This window comes from Centropristis striata, chromosome 20, assembly GCF_030273125.1.
Source record: "Centropristis striata isolate RG_2023a ecotype Rhode Island chromosome 20, C.striata_1.0, whole genome shotgun sequence".
In the NCBI taxonomy this organism is placed as follows: domain Eukaryota; kingdom Metazoa; phylum Chordata; class Actinopteri; order Perciformes; family Serranidae; genus Centropristis; species Centropristis striata.
In genome coordinates, this window is record NC_081536.1 from 307,446 (window position 1) to 327,670 (window position 20,225).

At 39.1% G+C, this 20,225-nt stretch overlaps 1 protein-coding gene across 1 annotated transcript; it reads left to right on the forward strand.

Moving 5' to 3' along the window:
• Positions 1–2,098: 2,098 nt before the first annotated feature.
• opn3 (opsin 3) lies at positions 2,099–20,023 on the forward strand. Its single transcript, XM_059358890.1, has 4 exons — positions 2,099–2,623; positions 7,820–8,139; positions 14,663–14,914; positions 17,866–20,023. The coding sequence occupies exons 1-4, from the start codon at positions 2,296–2,298 to the stop codon at positions 18,175–18,177; spliced, it is 1,212 nt and encodes a 403-aa protein (XP_059214873.1). The 5' UTR covers positions 2,099–2,295; the 3' UTR covers positions 18,178–20,023.
• Positions 20,024–20,225: the final 202 nt, after the last annotated feature.

Genomic DNA, 20,225 nt, shown 5'->3' on the forward strand with positions numbered 1-20,225 from the left:
TATCTATCTATCTGTCTGTCTATCTATCTGTAAATCTTCTATAATCTCCCATATTCAGCATTATGCTTCACATTAACTCATTAAATCCCTTCGACTTCTCCTAAATGTGGCTGTGACTGGAAACAGAAATGTGGAAAAGTAGCTAATTTCTAAAAGCTTATTTTTGTTACGAGGCTGACTTTAAACCCATTTAACAACTCTAATCCGTTAATGTCCTTTATTAGATTTAACTTGTTCTGACCATATTTCCTGAACAAATTAAATTCACAATTTTTATATATGTTATGGAGACGCAAACAAAAAGGCAAATGGTTATTTGTTTTTATTTATTATTGATTTATTCTTATTTTGTTAATTCAAAACAAATCTGAAAAATAATTCATTGTTAAACAGCACTATTAATGTCACAATTTTGATAAATGTTGTGGAGATGCAGAGAAAAAGGCAAATTTGTGTTTCTGTAAGCAGAAAATGTGTCTAGTCTATTTATTTTAAAATAAGAAAAAAAACATGATAACTGTGTTCTGTGTGTTCCACTTGGTCTGTGGTATATTCTCCATAATTTACTGAAAGGATTACTGGCTCTGGGTTCTTATGGGTTAAAAATCACAAAATCAGCTGCCGTGTCAGTCAGCGGTGGATTTTCTCTCCTGATTATTGGACATTTTATTCTGTTTCCTTAATAAACCTTAGAAAGCATCATGTTCTGTAAAATGCTCTGCTGTTGGTTGGTGTGGAGGTATAAATAAACACTTCAATTAGCCACATCACTGTCTCTGTTATTGAATTGAAGGCAACATCAAGTTCCCATCAGTTATTCACAATAAAACAGGAAGCTGCAGAATTTCAAAATAAAAGTGTGAAATATTTAAGCGTATGAAACATGAAATACAAGCGAAATACTGCATCATATGTAAGTGTTATTCTTAGAAAGTCACTTTATAAAATACTCCCTCTGAGTATTCTTTTAAACGTGTCACTACAATGTGTTAGTTGCCAAAAACAAACAAACAATCATGGAAAAAATACTACACCATTGTTTTATTTAATTTCTTGTTCATTTTAATGTCTGGTACAACTAAAGGTACATTTGTTTGGACAAATATAAAGATAACAACAAAACTAGCTCATTTTAATTTAAGAGCTGATATCTAGACATTGTCCATGGTTTTCTTGATAATAACCAAAATCATTATCAAGAAAACCATGGAAAATGGCTAAAAAGTGTAATTTAAGAGCTGATATCTAGCCTTGAGAATAACCAAGATCATAATAAATAAAACTCATGGAAATGTCTAGCTCTTAAATTAAAATCTTACGAGCTATTGTTGTTGTTATCATTATATTTGTCAAAACAAATGTACCTTTAGTTGTACCAGGCATTAAAATGACCAAGAAACTGAAGAAAACAAGCGCGTTCTAATCATTTTATCCATGACCGTAGGTCAGGGGTGTCAAACTCTGGCCCGCGGGCCAAATTTGGCCCGCAGTGTAATTTTATTTGGCCCGCGAGGCAATACCAAATTATTATATTATTATTGTAAATGAATGCCATTGATGTGTTTTTTATTTGAAATTTGATTTTGCATGTCTGCACTATTTAGTTATATATAGTATGTTTATAAGCGTTGCTGGTTCCATATTTAATGTTAATATTTTAATGTTTTATATTAAAAGGTTTATTTGTTCAATGTTGGCCCGAGATTTTATTCAAGTTTTACATTTTGGCCCATTGTGTATTTGAGTTTGACGCCCCTGCCGTAGGTGGAATAGGTCCTCCAATGTAAAGATTAAAATTAAAAAAGAAAATCTGCAAGAAACAGTCGTACAAACAGAGTTATTCTTCAGTGATTGTACCAGGAGAACTTGACTATGACGGCATATTAGAGGGAATATTTCGAGAAAAAATGTTGCAAATTTACTAGATTAAAGTGGCAAATCTACAAGAAAAAAAGTTGCAGATTTAAGAGCTTTAAAGTGGCAAATGTGCGTGAAAAAGTTTTACATTTTGGCCCATTGTGTATTTGAGTTTGACACCCCTGCCGTAGGTGGAATAGGTACTTTACTTTGAAAAACAGCCGGAAACGTACCGTGTGTAACCTGCGTGGTGTGACCGTGGGACATTGACCCACTTTCAGCCAACACCACTCTCCGCTCCGTTTGAATGCGCAGCGCGGGGAGCGCGTGGCGCGCCGTGGATCAGAGTCTCGTGCCCAAAGGACGCGCGCTCACTGCCACAGCGCGAGCTGCACGATGCTGCACGCCGAGTTCCCCTCCACGCGATGAATCCACGCGATGAATCCACCCAACGACACCAGAGCGGAGAGGAGCACCGAACAGAACCAGAACCAGGTTTTCACTCTCGGGACCTACAAACTTCTGGCGGGCGCCATCGGGACCATCGGAGCTTTCGGCTTCTGCAACAACGCGGCTGTGATTGTTCTGTTCTGCCGGTTCAAGCGGCTCCGGACTCCCACGAACCTGCTGCTGGTCAACATCAGCCTCAGCGACCTGCTGGTCTCTGCCATCGGGATCAACTTCACCTTCGTCTCGTGCGTCAGAGGCGGCTGGGTCTGGAGCCAGGCCACATGCGTCTGGGACGGCTTCAGCAACAGCTTGTTCGGTGAGAAATAAGAAAAATATTATTCATTTCATATCATCACATCAACTTTTTACTTGTTCAAGGCGAATTTATGACAGTATTTACCTCTATTTCCCTTCATTTGATGCTCAACATGGTCTAAAGTGACCCGACTGAGTTGTTATTTTCTATATATTTGCAGTAAATTAATTCCATCATTGAGTATTCCAGATTTTCCTCAATTAACTTGAGGAAAAAAACATTTTTCTTCATAAAGTATGAAGGGAAAAAATGGAAATAATGATCTGTTGTAATAAAAAAAAACAAGATATTCAAAGAATACTTTGAATATTCAATCATTAGATAAATTAATCTGAATAGATAGAGCAGAGAAACACGCAGTCAGCATGAAATAACATGGGAATGAATGTGGGTCATTTTTGACCCATCAAAGGGTTAATTATTCTCTTCTCATTATAGGAAAATATCATTCTTATAACTGATATACATCAGAATATGAGAAAATGCAGATTAGTTTCATGGTATTATGTAGGAAAAAGCAATAATAGGCCAATAGAGATATCATGTGAATGATGCAAATCCATCATATAAATATATATATATATGTTATTATTAAATCCATGTTGATATAGTTAAAGCTGAACATATTTTGTCTCTTTTTCTCTTGTGCACACTTAAATTGTGGACGGTTGAATCCAGATTTCCATGACGAGCTGCAGTTAAATCTAACGACCTTGAAGTAATCCCAATTAAATATTATTTCCTCTGACAGAATGTGTCTGAGCATAATGTTCAGGTCATTGCTTTCTGCAGAGGAATGCTTTTTTTCTTCTTCTTCCATTCTCACTGAGCCGTGATTGTCCTTTTATTAGCAGAGTGAGGTGTGAATGGAGCGTGAGGTCATTGACCAGGTTCAGCCTGCAGCAGGACGATGTGTGATAATCAGCTCATTAGAGCAAAACCTCCAGCTTTATCTGCTTTATCAGCAAACTGAGACGCAGTGTCCCTCTGCTCCTGTCCTCTTATTGTCCTTTCACTGACATTGGCTGTTCTGCACATCATCTAAAGCAGGGATTCCCAAAGTGTGGTGCGTGGACCCCTGGGGGGGCGCGAGATGAAAAATGTAATGGCGGTCTGATAATGACAATTACATTTTTTCCCCCACACAATAAAGACGTGTTATTAATCAATTAATAAATACAGGCTATTCAATTTTGCGACATTTTTTGTTCATTTTTGCATCTATTTTGGTCATTTTTGCATCTATTTTTTGGTTGTTTGGTAATTTTTACGTGTATTTTTGGTCAATTTGTGTCTATTTTGATAATTTTGTGTCCTCTTTGGTCATTTTTGCTTGTTTTTGATCTTATAATTGAGCGTAGAAGAAGTTATCTTCTTGTTCTTGTATCATTTTTCCAGCCTGTGTTATGATGACGGGTTGTTTTAGCTCCACGCTCATTTAAATTTGCTGCAATTTTTGTTCAACGCAGCTCAAAATATTATAACATTGTCCCAACTGATCTGCTTTCTGCCTCTGATCCTGAGCCTTCATCATCCTCCACCTTTAATATGGCTATAAAAACTCTTATTGCATTTTGTTTTTTTGAATTTTTTTTGATGGGGGGTGCATCAACCCAGTTGGGACATAGAAGGGGGGCACGGCTAAAAAAGTTTGGGAACCGCTGCTCTAAAGAGCCGTTTGCATGTTTCCATCATGTGGCATCACTGTTAGAAACACTGCAACACTCTGTTAAACTGCACTGAAAAGAGATTTTTGGCCCTGTAATTATTATTATAATCATCTATATAAATTCTACAAAGAAATACGAATTCAGTGCTTTTACTTTGAAATATCAGTTTTTCAGGTGGTGCATTACTTAGTGATTGTTTGTTGTTATGTTTCTCAGTTTTAATGTAAATTGAATCATTTGTTCCAGTAATATTCACTAAACCAGTTCACTGGCTTCATTAGTTGGTATTTCACAGTAAAATGTATCTGAGGGACATCAGTGAATCTGATATTTATTTGTGTATTTTCATAGAAAAAATAAGTGGTTCTATTACTATTAAATTAGTAAATCTAGTTCTATTAAATATTACTTAGAAACATCCTGAGTGGAAAAGAAAGAAAATGACTAAAAAAAGACCCAAAATTATTATTTTTTAAAAACAAAAATGACCCAAAAAGACACAAAATTACCAAAAAAGACACAGAATTACCAAAAAAAGACACAAAATTATTAAAAAAATACACAAAATGGTTTAAAAAAAGACAAAATTATTTTAAAAAAGACAAAATTATTTTAAAAAAGACAAAATTGCCCCAAAACAGTAATTAAAGGGACCTTCCACACACAACACGGTAAAGTGCCATTCATATAAAACTCACATTAAACTTTCATATCAAGGTGGGGGCCACAAAATATCGTCAGATTTGTATTTTTATTTCATTTATCCTTTATTTATTTTCTGGAGGAATCACTGAGGGCAACCCCACATTTACAATGATGTCGAGAGAACAGAGAAAACATGAAACAGCACAGAGAAAACACATGCTAAAACATTAAAAACAGTTAGTGAAAGGCAGAGTTCTTGGTTATGATAGATTTAAAGCTGATCTCTTTTCCCAGATATGGGAACGTCATCATTCCTGGTTGAGGGACGTTGAGCAGAGAGGACACGGTGTCCTGCTGCTTTGGCCACCACTGAGTCAGGAAGGACACAAAACATAATGAACATTTAAATTAAAGTGGCAGGACGTCCTGACAACCCTGCCCTCAACTCAGAATCTTCCTTTTTTCGAACCCGAAGGTGATACAGCGAGCCGTGACATCACTCAGGTGAACAATCAGGAAACCTGGAGCGACTCAATCTACGCTTCCTGCTGACGCTCTGCAAAAAATAAATCCCTGAGCTCTATCTGTGTCCTCTGAGCACCAACACGCCGTCATCCTTCAGTCTGATCATGTTTTACTGGAGGACACACACACACACACACACACACACACACAGCGGCCACAGGGCTGCAGCAGGAAACCAGCAGAGACACTGAAACCAGAGCTGGTGTGTATAAAACAGAAATGGGCAACTAAAACGTTTATCATGTTGACTACCACAGGGCTGTGGTAGACCATATGTTTACAGTGCAGTAACTTAACATATTTCATGCTCTAATGCATGTTTAACAGGATAAACAGGAATACAAAAGGTTTGAAGCTAATAAAAAATAACCACTTACTGTGATTTTTTTTTTTTTTGTTTCAGTGCAAGAACAGCAGACCAACATTAATTGCATTTTTACATTTTTTATGATTCATAACAGGGGTCTCAAACCCAAATTACTTGGGGGCCGCTGGGGGCAGTATCAAAATGACCAAAAAAAAACTGAATTACTTTAAAAAGACACAAAATGACCAAAATACACAAAATTACTAAAAAGAAAATACACAAAAATTACCAAAAAAGACACAAAATGACCAAAAAAACACACAGAATTACCAAAAAAGGCACAAAATTATTAAAAAAAGACACAAAATGACCAAAGAAAGACACACAATTATTTAAAAAAGACACAAAATTATTAAAAAAGACACAAAATTACAAAAAAAAGTAATTAAAGGGACCTTCCACACGGTAAAGTGCCATTCACATTAAACCTTCATATCAAGGTGAGGACCACAAAATATCATCACGAGGGCCAAGAAGTAATTTTGTGCATTTTTACACTGCACTTTTAAGATTTCATGCTCGAATGCATGTAGTTGTACTGAGGGCCACTTCAGGTGAGGGTGCGGGCCAAAATTTTGCATTGAAATGAATGGGACGTCCGAAAAAAAATGAGCAAAAAAATAACAATAATTGGAGATTTTTAAACGTCTACTTCTCCGGCATAATTTCACCTCGAGACTCCATTTAAACTTTAAACAGTAGACACAAGTCTTGTGTATCTGTGTATTAATCCACGTTTCGATAGGTCATATAGTTTTTTATCAATCCCTGTTCAATGACCATGATCATTTTTGGAGAAATTCTGAGATTATAATGGGTGTGTATTGCACGGAATGTTCGTGTCACAGTGTGTGACATCATCACCAGAGTGTAGAGGGAGAGAAAAAACTGTCAAAAAATAAATTTGAAAACTGCGCTCCAGGCCGCAAATTCCACTCTACAGAAATAATTTATACATAGAAACGTAGGAAAATTAGTCTTCTCCCTCACAATCCTCTGGTAAAGCTGTCAGAGTTATAGTTTGGGCGTAGGACGCACAGATGATCCACCAACACCACCAACAGCCTCATTGGCTCCCATATTAAAAACGCAGGGAGATTTCTGAAAAAGGGAGATGGAACAGTTGTTTTAGATCGCTCTAACAAAGCTATTTTTTCATTTTTCTTAAAAAAAAACATATGTAGACGTTCAGGAAGAACTCAGGACGCTCAAAGTGAAGTCGGATCAATGATAGGTATTATGGTTTTGCCAAAAATGCTTTCTGTTCGAGGCCAGAAATTCCAGTCTGTCCACCTCTGGCTGCTGTCACTGTTCAGGAACATTCAGGTGTCAGTTAATTCTGTTGATTGCTTTGATCTTTGATGTGATTACAGTTACAGATACACACACACATGTATTCATATGCTTCAAACACACGCGCGTGCACACACACAGGTAACTTTATGTGATTTTTGCACGCGTAAGCGCGCACACTCCTCCAGATACACGTTTCACACACACACACACACACAGACACACATTTTGAGGTTAAAGGGCATAGTTATAAATCCCTGAAGAGTCTCATCATAGTGTACACACACCGGCAGTAGCCCCCGTGGCCCTTTCAGAATTTCCCCAGAGGAAATGTTCTAGTCTGGATCTGCTGTTGATTAGATATTTGGGTTATGCATGCAGAATCCTTTTTATATAGAGTGCTTCTACTCTGGCTGGGGATAAACAAGAGCTACAGTTATTTGAATACGAGCTCCATACAGCAGCAGAACCAGACGACTTTCCTTTGTGTGAAAAAAACCAGGTCTTAGAGGTGTGTGTGTGGGAGTTAAGAGTCTCTTTGAGGCTTCAAGGTTTCATAACTAAATGCTTGAATGTGAAGTTCAGCACTAAGGTGTTCAGAATTCAGTTTCTACGGAGAATGATAGAAGTGGAAGAGACGCTGAGTCGGCCTGACCTGAATCTCTCTGATTACTCAGCTGTCTGTTTCTGCTGCAGGCATCGTGTCCATCATGACTCTGGCAGCGCTGGCGTATGAGCGCTACATCCGGGTGGTGCACGCCCAGGTGGTGGACTTCCCCTGGGCGTGGCGGGCCATCGGCCACATCTGGCTCTACTCGCTGGCCTGGACGGGCGCTCCTCTGCTGGGCTGGAACCGCTACACGCTGGAGATCCACCGGCTGGGCTGCTCGCTGGACTGGACCTCCAAGGACCCCAACGACGCCTCCTTCATCCTCTTCTTCCTCCTGGCCTGCTTCTTTGTGCCTGTGGGCATCATGATCTACTGCTACGGGAACATCCTCTACACAGTTCAAATGGTAAGACACGCTGTTCACTTGTTTGCATATTTAATAAATTATGAATGTGTTGGACTAATAAACCACCGTATGAATTGCATAAACTTTTTAGACCAGATTCTGGGATGAAACATTAATGATGACTTTAGAAACTGATAATTGTGCTCGCCATCATCTGTGTTATCATATCATTATCTACGATTTACTTTATCGAGCAAAGAACCATATAAACTCTATTGATCTTGATTTGCAAAATAAAAAATGAAACATTTTGAAAAAAGTTTCAAATCACACACTTTAAGTATTTCAATTAGTATAAAATGGCAACACTGATTTTTATTCTCCAAGAATTTCACGAACTTGGTGCATGTCAACAGTAGGGTTGGCTAATTGTTCTTGATACCTTTAAGGTATTGACTAAAATAACTTATACTACTTATACAAAAGAACTTATACTACTGCATACAGTGCACACACTTCAACTACCTTCAGAGCCTGCATTTCAACTGAAATTTCAGCTAGATGTACCAGTTTGGTGCATGTCAACGGTAGGGTTGGCTATTGGCTCTTGAGACCTTTAAGGTATTGACTAAAATAACCCAGTACCAAGACATATTAGAATTTCAGTGAAACAATAACACCAACTCAATGTGATCCTTTTTGTAGCCAGATCTAGAAAGAATACTTTCAGGTTTTGCTGGCAGCTTTCTTTGAATGAGTGCGACATGATGTGGCAACGACTGCAGCAGCACCAACCAATAGTTTCTGTTGCTGTTAAACCCAACATGGTGTTGGCAGTTCAGCTTGTAAAATGTTGTTGTGTTAAAATAATTGGATGGGAAGAAGTGGTGTTGGCATTTTACACAACTGGATGCTTCCATTCACATGATGGGCATCAAATGAAGTAATAAAAATAAAATAAAATGTATCAAAGTACTCTATTGGTATCACTATCATTTTAAGGGTACTGGTATTAATACTGCTATTGTAATTTTTATAAGATAAAAAGCCCTAGTCAACAGACATTTCTTAGGCTTACATCTTTATCTGGTCCACTCACACTTCACTGCTTTCGGTGGGTTCACTTCAACTCAAGAACTCAACTTTACTCAACAGCATTTAAAATGTGTTTATGTATTTCTCTCCTACTGCATATTTAACAGCTGGTCAATCCAAACCTTTACCCTAACACACTTACCATTTGAGTGCCACTTCAAACCCTTTCAGGTCTCAGGCCTTCACCTTCAGACAACCACAGAACCTTTGCCACTGCTCACGCACAGTTTGCTCCAATTGCTCATTTTACTCATCAGCTACACTTAAACTGAAAATGTAGCTTCTTACTGCATTTCAATTTTTACTGTCACTTCAACTTCGTTCTTTTAACTGCCACTTCAAGTAAAGCTTAAACTGATTCAGTATTTCAATTACTTTCAAATTCTTTAAGTGTTCATTTTTGGCTGTGAGCACAAACCCAAGAACACATACAACTCCAGTGCCACTTCAAACCCTTTCAGGTCTCAGGCCTTCAGACAACCACACGAAATAACTGCTACTTGTATCAAGAAAATCCACTTCAACTAACTTTTCTTTTGATGACCTACACTTGAACATCATTCATTAGCTATACTCATATAAAATAAATATAATAATATCAATATAATATAAATATAATAATAAAATAAAAATGTAGCTTCCTTCAGCCCTTTAATTTTAACTGCCACTTCAACTTCTTTCAGTATGAGTACTTTAACTGCTCCTTCAACTAAAGCTGATTTTGTATTTCAACTACTTTCAAATGCTGTAAGTGTTCTTTTTTTCTTTTCTTTTTCCTGCGGGCACATTTTTCTCAGATTTTTAGCCTTTTATTTCTTTTCTAATTACAGAGGTGAAAGGAAGAACATGCTGCATGGCGAATATAAAACCTTTGGGATATCATTACTTTCAGCTGAAGTCTGTACAGATATGGACTTTACTGACTCTTCAGGGTTTTCATTTTAATAAAAAGGAACTCCTTGACCTTCACTAAGTGCTGCCTTTCACTGCTATTCTTTTTTCATGGACCCTCTTATCATAATGTGCTATTGTGCCTTTGGGGCTTTTCCTGTTCAGTGGAAATTATTGGAAAGCTTGTTGTGAGTTTCTCTGGTACCGCGGGCTGATATGTGAAGATGACCATTAAAGCATCTGTATTAATGTTAATGGTTCCTGTAAAAACACTGCAGAATGTGTGTCTGGTATAAATTGGAGAGCCTCTAATGTGTTTGTGCCTGGACTAGTTCATCTGTTTGCACCAACGAGCAGATTGCTGTTAAAGTGTTTGAACAGGCTAAACATGTAAACAAACATGTAAATGAGGAAAAACAAGATGCAATTCTAATCAAATGACCCAGATGTATGTCTGCATCACAGTTTGGCACGGCTGCTTTTCTTTCCTTACGCATCCACAAGCTGGTAGAAAACCTCCCAGATGAACCTGGAGGCCCGGGAGGACTCATCGCCCGCTGGAGCGTTTTGGGAGATGCTCTGAAAATCTTCAAAGAGAAATAGTCTGATAGTCTGAGCCTGACAGAATATTTCTGGCTTGGTACAAAAGCGGTTGGCCTGCGTTGGCAAAGCCAGACAACCTGATGATGTAGACGTCTGAAAACCTGCAGAAAAGTAGAACTTTAACATGGAGAGGAGGGTGTCACGATACTAAAGTGTTCAACTCCATACCGATACTCAGGAAAATATTCAATACTCGATTCCATTTTCAATACCACAAGAATAAAAACAAAGAACCCGAAATATTTTTCTTAACAAGAAAAATGCAACATGTAAAAATGAACAGAACCACAGTTTAAATATTTATAATAAAGGGTAGTGCAAAAATAAATAAATACAATAAACAATAGCAATTATAACAATATTTTAGATGCTGAGCACAATATTAGGAAAGCTTGATAAGTCGACTTTTCTCTGCTTCATTCTGGGACTTCAAGAGAGAAAATAACACTTTTCATTGATACTTTTGACAACTAATGGAAATAGATCATAGGAAATTAAGAAAGTAAATAAAAACACATTCTGAATTCATGAATACAAACAGAAGCTGGTGGTTATCCAATCAGCTGCAGTAGACTGTCTTCAGGGAGTCTATAAAGAGCTTTATCATCTCATCTCTTTATCTACAGAGTGTAATCTAGTCTAGAGTCAGACCCAGAGTCTGTTATTGAGACAAGCTGCTTAAATCAATCAATTGAAGCAGTACGATGTAACTTTTGAAAGAACAACTTGCCTTCCCTTCCTCCTCCTACCAACTAAAAGTTGAATTCTTTAGCAATAAAAGACTGTTTCTCACTGCCGTACACAGTAGTTTTCTGCAGCAGCTGTACAAGCAGCCTGGCAGTGAACGTCAGCAAACTGGGCAAATATTGCACTTCACTGACTTTATGACTCTCCACTCATGCTGCTGTTACACTGCAATTTCACATTGAGGCACTAAGTGCTGGTCAGCTTGTGTTACATCGTTTTTAAATGGATCCCCAAAGTACACAGAGTATTCACAGAGAGATTTCCATTGATATATGCATGTGCACATTACAAAGACGGCATTTTTCTTGTTAGAGCAAATACCTTTTAGAGATTTCCTTTTCAGCAGTGTTCGTCTCTCACGGTGTTTCTCTGCAGTTTGTTTTGAATTCAGCTGCAGCAAAAACTAGAACAAAGTTGCATGTAATTCCCCTTTTGGACCAATGAGAACCTGGTTCCTGTGGGCTGGTTACAGTTGGTTCAACTTGCAAACCGTCTCAGAACCTGTTTGCTTTTTCACAGAGAGAGAGACGTCATTACGTCTAGATATACGTTATCAGCAGACCGATATATATATCGGTCTGCCGATATATATCGGTCTATCTCTAGACGTAATGACGTCTCTCTCTCTGTGAAAAAGCAAACAGGTTCTGAGACGGCTGATATTTGCGTTTTTTTATACAGGTTTTCTAATGCCAATGCTGATACCGATTATTTTGACATCAGTCCTAACTGATCCCTGATACGTGCTGCTGATTTTTTTGGGCCGATTCTTGAAGCTGATATTGCCTTTTCTCCTCCATTTTACATGATAAAAATGACACAATGATAACAAATGTTACACAAGTCTCAATTTAAACAAAAAAAGAAACCTTTATTACCAAAACAAACAAAACATATTAACAGTTGGATAGTAAACAATGTGTCTGTAGTTCTAGGCCTGGAGGTGGTGCTGCTCAGATGATCCACATATTTGATGTGTTTTTCTTTTTTTCTGGTATCAGCAGCAGCTCACCAGAGACTGGAGGTGTTGCTCACAGCCTTGCCTGCTGTTGGCTCAGTGAAATGGGATCATTGATTGGTGAACGCACACACGTATCTGCCGATACCGATACAAGTAAAAAACGCAAATATCGGCTGATATATATCTATCTCTACTACTCTCATCCTAAATAGACTGCCAGATTGGATAGAGGGTGTGTTAGTGGAGGAGTGGGGCTCCTGGCAGTGAGCCTAAAACATGTCTGCTACGACACGTTCATGCTGCTCGTCTTGATCGATTTGTGCCGCGGACATCCAGACAAACAGTGCTGATCAAATATGGATCAAGGTTCTGTTCTTGCGTTGTGTATTTGAGAAGGTTTTTGACCAGGCCACCATGTTCGTCCTGCCTGGACAAAGCTTCCATGGGACACTCTGGATGCTCTACGCTGCTCCTTTGGTTGAGGCGTGTCACTCTGAGCTCTCTGACTGGACTAATGCCCGTTTACTAATTAGTCTGGTGAAGCCAGGCTTGGTCAGACAAGGTGACAAGATGAATCAAAGAGGTCACAAAATCATTGACAGGATAGGAAAGAAGATGGAAAACATTCGTTGCTTTCCAATCCTCTAACTTCCTCGTGTCCTCTCTCCTCCTCCGTGACCCGGAAATCAATTCCACTAATCAATATGGAGACTCTTCCAATCTATTGCACCTCAAGATAATCAGGAGAGAAGAGGAGCACAGAGGAGCACAGAGTGAGGAAACAGAGTTAACAAGTGGCGTGATGATGCACCGCCACATCTTTTTTAAAAGTACATCTTAATTGAAAATGGATATCTGATCATATGCAATGTCTGACAAATCAACATGAGAGATATTTTTGCAGCCTTCTTATAAAAAATAAAGCTTTAGTATGGCTAACTTAGATTTATTAGTATCATACTTTGCTTAAAGAATGATCAAATTGATTAACTACCTTATTTACAACAGCTTATCCTAAACAAAACTCAATCATTCTTTATTTGCAGTTTATTCTCACAGAACTGTATAGTGTCATGAATAGGAACATAACAGCCTATAATAAAAGGAGATTACATGGTGAGAAGCAATATAACGCGCCAACACCTCGTGTGATATATCTGTCACTGTAGAATAAAGACAATGGGCCTCATTTAAAGTGGTGTGACAGCAGTTTTTTAATTAATTTTACACAGCTGTGTGTGGGTGTTTCTGTGCAGGTAAAAATCATGCAAGTAAATAAATTTCATATCGTAACAAATTATGGAACCGTTAAACCATTTCCATAACTATCTATGAAAAAAGGTTTTGAAATTGTTGTTAAATTCAAACAAAAAGAGGTTTTGAGGTTCTTATTCGATACAGTCTGTCAGTATTCAGATGTCAAAAGTTAGGTGCTTTGATTGCATCATCCCAGGAATCCACAGAGAAAAACATTTCAGCTCGTCTGTAAAAAAAAAAAAAAAAAAAAAAAAGATTAGCTGTCATTTTGTGCACGTGTGCGCTGCCGAGGAAGTCATTGTTCCAGTTATCAGCAGGAGGTTTGACAGGTGAAACATTTGTGCATCATGTCGAGAAGCTGATGTCACTTCAGAGTGACGCTGTGGAAGATTATTGAGGATTTCTCATTTGGTTCTTCTGTTATCACGTTTCCTCCTCACATCTCTCTCTCATCCTCACTGGAAGGAGACACGTTAGCATCACTTTAACCCTCTGGAGTCTCCAAAAGCTCCAAATAATCCAGACTTCTTCATCACATCCAGACTAGAAAACAAAGCAGCGTGGAGCCCTACTGTACATTTACCTCTAAAGTTCTGGCTGTAAACTCCATGAGGCCAGTTTCAGTTTGATGATGATATACCAAGTAAAACTGGAGACAAGCTCAAATAGATTTAGTATCAAATGATAGAACTGGATGGAACCCTCTTATATGGTAGATTTGACACCTTTGGTCACATTTGCAACATTTAAAATTCTTTATTGAGCATGATAGTGTTTTGAAAGTAGAAAAAAAGATTCAAAGTCACATTTTATGTTGGACTAAAGGACTAAAAAAGACACAAAATAACCAAAAAGACACAACAAAAGAAACAAACTGAATAGACACAAAATGACTGAAAAAAGACACAAAATGACCAATTGTTCATGAAACACACAAGACAAATAAATCCAGTCCCACCAGAATAAAAACAGGATCTCACTCAATCACAAGATCACATTTTGTTGGTTTCTCTCTGTTGTTTCCTGCAGCTGCGCTCCATCCAGGACCTGCAGACGGTCCAGATCATTAAGATTCTGCGCTACGAGAAGAAGGTGGCCGTCATGTTTTTCCTGATGATCTCCTGCTTCCTGATGTGCTGGACGCCGTACGCCGTGGTGTCCATGCTGGAGGCCTTCGGCCGGCAGAGCGTGGTCTCTCCCACCGTCGCCATCATCCCGTCCTTCTTCGCCAAGTCCAGCACGGCCTACAACCCGCTCATCTACGTCTTCATGAGCAGGAAGGTCGGTGGATCTGAAGTTCTGTCAGTTAGAGATCCTACAACCTGTAGGAACCAGTGGAAGAAGTATTCAGATCCCTTACTGCAGTAAAAGTACTAATACACACTGTGAAATGACTCCACTACAGTAAAAGTCCTGCATTCAAAACTTACTGAAGTAAAAGTACAAAAGTATCAGCATCAAAATGTACTTAAAGTATCAAAAGTAAAAGTACTCGTTATGCAGAATGGACCCACTCAGATTGTTTTATATATTCTAAATATATTATTATATTATTTGTATTGATACCTTCAATTTTGAAAAGACAGGGCTCATTTAATTACTTAATATACTGTTACTGCTTACAGGACTACAGTAAAAGTACTTAGTTACTTTCCACCACTAGCCATAACAGGGTTTTTATAACAAGGTCGACTGAAAGACTGTCCCAATATACGTTCATTTATATATATATATATATATATATACTTTAACGCGTTAATTAAGATTAATTAATTACACAAAAGTAAAATGTCCAATGTTCTGAATGTACTTGAAAGTATTGTGTTTTACTTCAAAAACCAAAGTATTCTAGTTTACAGAAGGTCTACCTACCTATAGGCTACCTGGATTTATGAAATGTACTATATTTATAAATATGATATTGATACACTTAATGGCAAACATTGCACTGGTCTGTTGGACTTGAACAACAATAAACAATATTTTTGTTGCTTAAGCTCATGTATTCAGTCATTATTCAATGGTATACTAAAAATCCATGTGAAAAAAATGACTTCTCACTGTTCTCAGGTCAGATATTTATATGTGATTAAAACGCGATTAATTTCGATTAATTCATTACAAAGCCTCTAATTAATTTGATACATTTTTTTAATCGAGTCCCGGCCCTAAAAAATATATACTCCATAAACATCTTTTCATATGGTTTTGAATATATACTTGTCATCATATTAGCCAGTCCTACCTACAGATACTGGGCCATCAGTAAACTGTAACCTGCTGGCTCTGTGTAGCTGCTGAGTTGACCTCAGTTAAAAGCTTCAGCTGATTCAGGCTTTTCTTTCGTCTGGAGAACATTCTGTGCCTTGTGGAGAATGTTTCTGTGTGTTCACTTCACAGCTGGACTGAGTCATTTAATATGGACAGATAGGACAAATCAATAGCATCTCAATTAGAAGGATCATATATAGAAGGGGGGGGTTGGTTCTGTTCTTGTGTTGCCTTAGTTTTTGGTTTCAGTGTTTTAATATTTGTAGATGAAATTATCATTTTTAGGAGCATTTTTACATCAAATATTGCAGAATCTGTGGCGTTTGGAAGAAACCTGCCAACTCGAACATCTATAACGTTAATGATCAATTAATCGATTATTTTGCTATGTTTTTATAGATACTCCAGTATGTGTTTTGATAACAGACGCTTTTATTTTGAAAGGACAAAAAGAGACTTCGATCGTTAAACTAACTCAACTGAGATTAAACTGTAAAGAAAACGTCAAGAAGTTCAATGTTTTATATTTTAGCCATTGAAGAGACATGAGGTTAGTTTTCACAGTAATCTTCATGTTAAAGTTTATTTTGTGTTTAAATATGTTTTGGATCAAATTAAACCGAGTAATTCATGCTAGCAAGGTGTCGTGGCAGTTTTAACAACTGCACTAAGTTAATGGGTGAGCTGGCTAAACACAAAGCACTTTATACTCTGTTCAGCAAGTTTTATTAGCACATTCGTGTTCCATACACCGCAAAATCCCGAATGGCTATTTTACAGTACAACAAAGTCCCGTACACCGCTCGACTTATGACTGTTGCACTTTTCAGCATTGACTCTTCAGCAAGTCTCAATGCGGCCCTATCTTCCTGCCCTATACATCACATCAGGACAGAGCCCACTGGTCAACACGTTCCCCTCTCTCATGGTGTTAGAATTGTTAAGTTCACAGAGTGAGTTCCCACAATGCCTTGTGTCTTGAATACCAAGTAGGTCGCCGCCTACTTCCCCCCATGCAGGAAACACCAAATTTCCTTCACACTGGTTTGATACAGTAAGCTTGTTTTGCTCAAATTAATCCTCTTGTATTTCTGTGTGTTTTATAATTGTTATTGCAACTTTCAGTTTGAAAACTGTGGCTTTATCCAACTTCATTCTCAACTCATTGTCTTATTGACGTACGGCTGCAGAACTGAACGCTCAGCGTGTTTCAGTTCAGTGATACTGATACGCAGTCAGAGATAAAAAATACAAAAAAAACACAGATTGATTAAAAATTCCCAATTCTTAACGACCATTAATCAGTTAATTATTTCCATCCCTACCTACAGGTACATTTTTCATATAGAGTTCAGCAAAAATGTGTCAAGATATCTCACAGAGAATAAAATCTGTATAATAGTTTGTTTTCCTCCAAGTTTTTCCAACCATATGGTGGGTCTGAACAAATTGACCAGAAAAGACACAAAATGACCAAAAAAAACACAAAATGTCTTAAAAAAAAAGACACAAAATGACCAGAAAAGACACAAAATGACAAAAAAAAAAACACAAAATTACCAAAAAGACTAAAACACATTAACACATGAACACTTTAACACAGTGGAGACAGAGCTGACTTCCAAAATGATTTGGCGACCCCCAGAAATCATCTCGCGACCCCAATAGGGGTCGGGATCCCCAGGTTGAGAATAACTGGGCCAGCAGACCAAAGAGGAGCAGGGCTTCAGCTTTCCACATGCACAGGGCTGGTTGGCTGAAGGATGACGGAAAAACATATGTATAGGCTAGAAAAAACACATTTTTGACAACAGGGGACCTTTAATGTGTCCAGTCTGCTGGTATTGAGACTGAAAGTCTCCAGCTCATTTCTGGCTTCCTTAGAGGCTGACATCTTGTGTTTGAGCCAGATGAGAGAGGGAGAGGACTCTGTTTCATCCCTGTTTCCTCTCTTCTCTCAGTTCCGTCGCTGTTTGCTGCAGCTGCTGTGCTCGCGGCTGTCCTGGCTGCAGCGGAGCCTGAAGGACCGGAGCCTGAAGGACCGGAGCCTGAAGGACCGGCCCCTGGCCCCGGCCCAGCGCCCCATCAGGCCCATCGTGGTGTCCGGGCTGAGCAGCAGCAGCGTGGGCAGGGCCCGGCCCAAGAAGAGGGTGACCTTCAGCTCCTCCTCCATCGTCTTCATCATCACCAGCAATGACTTCCACCACCTGGACGTGGCCTCCAGGGGCCCAGACTCCTCCGAGGTTAACGTCATCCAAGTCAGGCCGTTGTGATCCACAGAACAGACTGGACTCCTCCCCCCAACACTCAGAATGCCTTAGGACCGAAACATGCAAACACAAGCCAAAATAATCCGTCTGACCTGGACGACACCGTCACAGACTTGTTACAACCAACTGTAAATATCAACTGTTACCCCTGGATTCCACTGGATGCGTAACGGCTGCAGATCCGTCCTCGGAGCCGTTACGCACCCATTATAATCAATGTGTGAGATTCCACCGACTGCAGATCCGCTGCGTAGTGAGTCCGACGACGACGCATGGCCCTCCAACCATTTATATACAGTCTATCCCTCCAACACTGGAGCAGAGCTTCTGTTTTTGTCGGACGACGGAGCACGACGCATAAATTCAGCACAGAGCAGATCGTTCGGGACAGGAAGTCGTGCACAGACACAAAATAAAACATCCGGTATATTTTCAAAATAAAATACCTCAGGTTCACGGCAGCTCGTATTTCACAACTTGAAGACGTGATGGTGAGCGGGGACAGACCTGAAGTCAACAGGTTAGAGGTTTTCACTCGTCTTTTCACCCACTGACAGCACATACACACTGTACTGCTACAGAGCTAACTGTTAGCCTGTTAGCACATACACACTGTACTGCTAAAGAGCTAACTGTTAGCCTGTTAGCACATACACACTGTACTGCTACAGAGCTAACTGTTAGCCTGTTAGCACATACACACTGTACTGCTACAGAGCTAACTGTTAGCCTGTTAGCACATACACACTGTACTGCTACAGAGCTAACTGTAGCTAACTGCCACAAACGAGGTCGGCCGGCTCGTTAACAAGCCAGCCGACCTCGTTAGCGCTCCTTAGGAAGGAGTCGCTGGATTTGTCTCCAGTCATTAATGAGGAGATGTTGATTCTCTTCCAGTTATATCAATTGATTACACGTGAATTTGCGAGATCTCGTGCGTCCTCGGGACTCCGCTGTCCGCAACAGCTCCGACACAGACGGATCCGGTGTGTGTTGACGGACTGTCGAGATATGCAGCCGTTGCGGACGGACCCCTTTCGGAGTCGTTACGCATCCAGTGGAATCCCGGAGTTAGCCTTTTACTGTTAGCCTCTGCTAATCCTTTTTCCTGACAGTGTTTTGTCTAACAGGTAGTATGAGAGCTGTGGTGATATCATGATGTAGTTAACAACTAGTGATATGTTTCTCTTAGAAAAAAGAATCACACTTATTTGTCTAATATGCCACACAGTACACAACTACAGAACTAGAGGTGGAAGGATCGACGTGTGATAGCAGGTTTTTTTGGTTGGTACCCAACTGCAAGTGTGTAAAAATGGATAATAAGCCTTAGCTCCTTAGCCATAAACCATGATACACAAACTGACATTATTGTGTATGGATTCAATAAAGAGATCCTATTTTAAGCTACCCAGCGTGTGTACCTTGTCTCATTTCAATCTAAATCTCCAGTGTGACGGAGCATTCACTGTGAAATGACGTTTGGTGGATTTATATGTATGAGCTGCAGGAGAGTAATTAGAATAGAGGAGATGAGAGAGGGACCTCGCTATGCTCCACTGAGACACTCCTTCCTTTCATAACCTCCTGGGCTGTCAGCTATGAATAGACTGATGAATGGATGTCCATAGATGATAAAAGCCGTATTTAATGAGGACGTGTGACGACTGAGTGCTCTTTGTTTTTAGACCGGTTAGTTATAAGATTACCAAGACATTATGGAATATACACGTTTGGTTTCTTGTTACTTTTTCAATGTAAAAATGTAGATAACTCACTTATAAACTCACCTGCCACTTTATTAGGTACACCTGTGCAGCTGCTCGTTAATGCAAATCTCTAATCAGCCAATCACACGGCAGCAACTCAATGCACTCCACTGAGTGTGCTTCAGTTTTTTCCTTTATAGCAGCAGTTCTCAAAGTCTCCACAACATCTAGGGACAGTCACAGTAGGAGGGAGGTTTATTTCTCATCAGGGCTGCTTGAAATATTCCTCTCCTGATCCTCACTAACTAATAGTTCCCATTTGTAGCCATGATTGTGTACTAG

What these genes read in the sequence shown, in the direction of transcription:
- opn3 (XM_059358890.1), top strand. Translation starts at nt 2,296, where the DNA reads ATGAATCCACCCAACGACACCAGAGCGGAGAGGAGCACCGAACAGAAC. An exon ending in CTTCAGCAACAGCTTGTTCG is followed by an intron (nt 2,624 to 7,819) that starts GTGAGAAATAAG and finishes TTTCTGCTGCAG; the next exon opens with GCATCGTGTCCATCATGACT. An exon ending in ACGTCTTCATGAGCAGGAAG is followed by an intron (nt 14,915 to 17,865) that starts GTCGGTGGATCT and finishes CTCTTCTCTCAG; the next exon opens with TTCCGTCGCTGTTTGCTGCA.